Here is a 4,641-nt window from a genome sequence, read left to right as displayed (position 1 = left end):
TGGAGAATCATGTTATCATTGGGGTACACGTAAGATTGAGAATAGGTAATATTATGATAATGATGATATTAATATTGGTATTATAGGTTAACTAGTATGATGTTAGATGAGATATCTACCATTATAAAGGATATCCATGATAGTAATACTATCAAATATCTTATAATTACTCAAAAACCCGATAATAGGCAATAATACTACCTCTTCTGCTTTTGGTATACTCCTTCATTAGATTCTGGTGTAATGGTATAGACCTAAAATGGTTAAGTATATGGCATGGTAGGGTTAATGAGTTCATTATACAACTACAACAGTAATCATTATAGTAGTGATGATGATGATGATCTCTATTATTAGGATTATGAGTGATATACTTACATTACCAATACCCACCATAGCAATCATTAATGGACATGCTACAGGTAATAATAGGATATATTACTAGTAGTAGTAACATGATCGTAGTACTCTCAGCTGGAGGTCTACTATTAGCTATGTGTTGTGATTATCGTATAGTAATTGGTAATAATAAGGATAGTTTATACTTCATACCAGGAGTTGAATTAGGTCTACATTATACCACAGGTAGTAGTGTCATTATATCAATGATTTTTATCATGTATATTATTGTTATTAGGTATGGTTGAATTGATACGTAGTAAAGTACCATCTACTACAGCTAGAGATATGTTATGTTATTCTAGACGATATACAGCTAAAGATGCCCTTAGGGTTGGTATCATTGATTATATATTGCCTAATTATGATCTCAATATGACCACTACCTTCATAACGGTAATAATAGTAATAGTATGGTTATTGATGATAGGATGTTAGGAACATATCATTACTAAACCCTTCAATAGGGTATCTCTAGGTAAAGTAAAGACGTCTATGTATGATACTATTATCAAACATCTAAATACACATAATAAATATGATGATGATATTATGGGTATTAATACCATGTTACATTCTACTACTACTAAATCCAAACTATAATGATGAATCATCTTATAATCATCATCACCTTGAGTTTGACTGTATAGTAACATGCCATACTCTAACATCAGCTCACTATACTATGGCCCAATATCACTACTACTACTAGTATGATGATGATGATGATGAAACGTAATACATCTAATACTCTATCATCAGTGTCATCAGAGGTATACATATACAGCATGGGTGTTGTTGTATAATGATGATGATTAATAATTAGGTAAGGTCAATAGGTAGGATATCATCATGGAGGCTATGTGGTATTATTATAATCCTATTATTAATAATAATACCACTAATGATGCATATAACCCACCAAGGATGGTGGTGGTGGTATACTCTACATGTAGTAGTACTCATTATTACAACTAAAGTATACATTCAGGATGACGATGGTGGTCATGCTGTACCTATCCATAATATTACTGGTATATCATACATTTATTATCTATTATCCAATAACATACTACTACAACAACAAAAACAGTCCATAGGTAGGGATAGAAGTAGCAGCTCTTTGAATGATAATACTATGATAACAAAAGGAGAAGAAGGACCAATGAGGGTGTAATATCAATGCCTCACAAGTAGTAGTATGATTATTGTAGATATGTATGGGGTGATGATGATGATGATGGTATGATGATAAAGGATGTTGGTGATAGAGTATATAAGCTAAGAGAAAAGGAATTAGATAATCCACAAGCATCTCATAATCAATTCCTAGCAGAAGTATTGGTAATAATATCAATGGTATATACCAATATTATTATTATTAGTAGATACATAAAGCATTATTGATACATCATTGGAGGACCAATGATATATATTCAGCTCATATTATATTCGTACTACTACTGCTAATGCAACAACAACAACATCAATAGCTACTCCTGATGATTATGATAATAACATTTAGGTACCCTATTATGGTAGATTAACCAAAGGTAAAGGATTAGAGGCTTATCGTAATGATATGGCACAAGCAACACTTAATTTAATACGTAAATCTATTTATCTTAATAAGAAGGCTAAGATTCTTATAATTCATTCTAGTACTAGAGATTGGCCTTCTATATTTACTAAGGAGATATATCACTATCTATTATCTGATAGAGTTATGGTAGCCGCATTAGAAGGCTCTAAAGGTGATCTCAGACCAACTGCGTACAGGTTTAATAATAATAAGGATATATCTATACCATATGTTATACATTATCAACATATTATCAATGCATTTACACGTTATACTAGCATAGATGATGTTATTATGATGGTCAATGATAATACTAGTAATAATAATAAGGATATATTTATCGAGATGACATGCTCAGCAACTCATCGTTATAGGAAGTACTTTGCCAAAGTACTGAATAATGCTCCTGAACTAAAAGGAAAGAATACTCATATCATTGTGAATAGCCTCATCAACTCATCATCAATAACAAGAGATAATCCTAAATATCAAGATGGTAATATGATAAGTTCTAGTATGGATCGTATGGCTAGAGCTGTATTCTGCCTCGTACCTAGAGGTATAACATCTACATCAAGAAGGCTTTATGAAGCTATAATAAATATATGTATACCGATAATATTAAGTAATAACTTTCGTGTACCATTTACCAATTATCATTATCATAATATTGATATAAACAATAATATAGGTGTAGTTGATAGTAGTAAGTTTATTATTAAATGGAATGAATCTGATATTAAAGATCTACCGATGTACTTAGTAAATAACATGACTATTGATATTATAACTACAATGCAGGATTGAGCTTATTAAAGTACGTAGTAGATATGTATATAATCAACTACCATATTGGCAACTACAACCAGATGCTACTCATACTATGTTACAACTTATACGTAATATTATTACTACCACTTAATATTCTTTATATCATCACGAGTATCATCATGTTCTATTATGACAATACTCCATGATTGTGGTTATCCAATGATGTTGTTGTTATAGTTAGGAGGGCAATCATATCACAAATCCTCACACGAATCTGCCTCGTGTTACCTTCAACAGCACCAAACACGCAAGTCTGAGGACTATCACAGAGGTATCCTAAAACGTTTCGACATTCTCACAGTGTGCAGAAGTGGAAAAGCGTCCGAGAATGGCTGGTTGTAGTATTTCAACGTCGATAACCTATATCATCATCAAACTGTAATTAGACAAACTTAGTAGTTTATATCGTCTGCTCGTGAGTTTTGTGTTATCGTGTTGCCTCGGATGGCGGCGGCGGCGGTACGGTTAACATCATCAACACGTCTTTCGCGTTTTGGCCTCATACCACTTTGCGTATTACACAACATTAATGACAATCCAATGAGTAACACAATAGTAGGAGGGTATGATGACAGTGAAATGGTAATAATAATAATACATCATCATTAACCAGCAAGTTTAACCTTTACTACACCACGTGACTTTTTCTTTTTCTTCTTCCCATCATCTTGTGGTGTATTACCTACTTATATCATTATACCTACATTATCACTCAGAGTATCATACCTTCTCTAGTCATAGCCAATGTAACATCTATTCCCTCGTATGATGATGATGGAGGAGGGGCAAACTCTCGTTCTAATTCCTCTTCAGAATTCAATATCTCTTCCTCTGGTGTAAGTCGACCTACTAGTGATACTATCATGATAATAATACTATATTGGTACTACCAGTCGTGACCATCCTATGTTTAGATATACCTCTCATCACATCTGCTGATGATGATGATGATGAGGCCATCACTGTAGTAGGAGTAGGAGTTTTTCCTATGATCCTAGGATGTACTGTTGGTGCGGTAGATATTAATCTACTAAATGTCTCCATATGACTTTTATCCTCTGCCTCTATCTTTAATCTATCTTCTTTATATGCCTTTCTCCTTTGTTCTTTACGATATTTATATTTCCTATCAATCTGCGATTTAAATGCCTCTAATGTAGTGTGTGATAACTTCCTAGGTTTAATGAAATCAACATCCACAATACTAGCTGTAGAACCTAATAATAATGTATACACATATAAGAATGTTATCTTCTCTATTACCATGTACGAGATGAGCTAATGATCTATAATTCCTTCGAGAAGTATTATCAATAGGGATATCTCGTATACCAACAATCCGACATTTGATCTGTCTGGGCATTAGATACCTGAATATCATAATAATAATAACATTCATCATCATAATCCTCATCACTCCATAATCATTATTATTATTATTATTATAGTATTACATTTTATCAAATGCATCAGTTTTACCACAATATTCCATCATAAGACATTTAAACCATAATGAATCGAGATACACATGTGATATACCATATTGATAGAAGTATGTATTATTTGATGATGATGATAATAACAATGGATCTTCATCGTGATGATCATTAACATTCTGAACATCATCCTTTCCCTTCTTCTCCTGTAGTTTCTGTTCAGCCTTCTATTATAGTATTAGTAATAGTATCAGGCTTTAATATACCATCATTAGTAGTAGTATCATCATCTTCTTCTTCTTCACCATTTGTTGTTGTTGTAGATAGATTGTTGTTGTTGTTATTATAATCGTGTATTTCCTTGAGTACATAATCCCTAGCCATATATATACC

General features: G+C 32.4%; 3 protein-coding genes across 3 annotated transcripts; 2 read left to right on the top strand and 1 right to left on the bottom strand.

Annotated features, from left to right (window-relative positions):
- Positions 1-1,390: 1,390 nt before the first annotated feature.
- Positions 1,391-1,572, top strand: Pmar_PMAR002119 (hypothetical protein; the record flags this gene model as incomplete). The annotated part of the gene is made up of 1 exon (XM_002782847.1): positions 1,391-1,572. A coding segment is annotated over one exon (182 nt), but the record flags the coding sequence as incomplete, so codon positions are not given.
- A 767-nt stretch (positions 1,573-2,339) lies between these two features.
- Positions 2,340-2,788, top strand: Pmar_PMAR002118 (hypothetical protein; the record flags this gene model as incomplete). Its single annotated transcript, XM_002782846.1, has 2 exons — positions 2,340-2,477; positions 2,727-2,788. Coding segments are annotated over 2 exons (200 nt in total), but the record flags the coding sequence as incomplete, so codon positions are not given.
- A 629-nt stretch (positions 2,789-3,417) lies between these two features.
- On the bottom strand, positions 3,418-4,498 carry Pmar_PMAR002117 (hypothetical protein; the record flags this gene model as incomplete). Its single annotated transcript, XM_002782845.1, has 5 exons — positions 4,267-4,498; positions 4,076-4,182; positions 3,703-4,029; positions 3,539-3,658; positions 3,418-3,494 (listed from the first exon to the last, which is right to left on the bottom strand). Exons 1-5 carry the CDS (start codon positions 4,305-4,307, stop codon positions 3,418-3,420), a joined length of 672 nt encoding a protein of 223 aa, XP_002782891.1. The 5' UTR covers positions 4,308-4,498.
- Positions 4,499-4,641: the final 143 nt, after the last annotated feature.

This window comes from Perkinsus marinus, assembly GCF_000006405.1.
Source record: "Perkinsus marinus ATCC 50983 genomic scaffold scf_1104296937988, whole genome shotgun sequence".
Lineage (NCBI taxonomy): Eukaryota > Perkinsozoa > Perkinsida > Perkinsidae > Perkinsus > Perkinsus marinus.
Note: the sequence above shows the minus strand (reverse complement) of the source record. Positions and strands in the feature narration are given on the sequence as shown.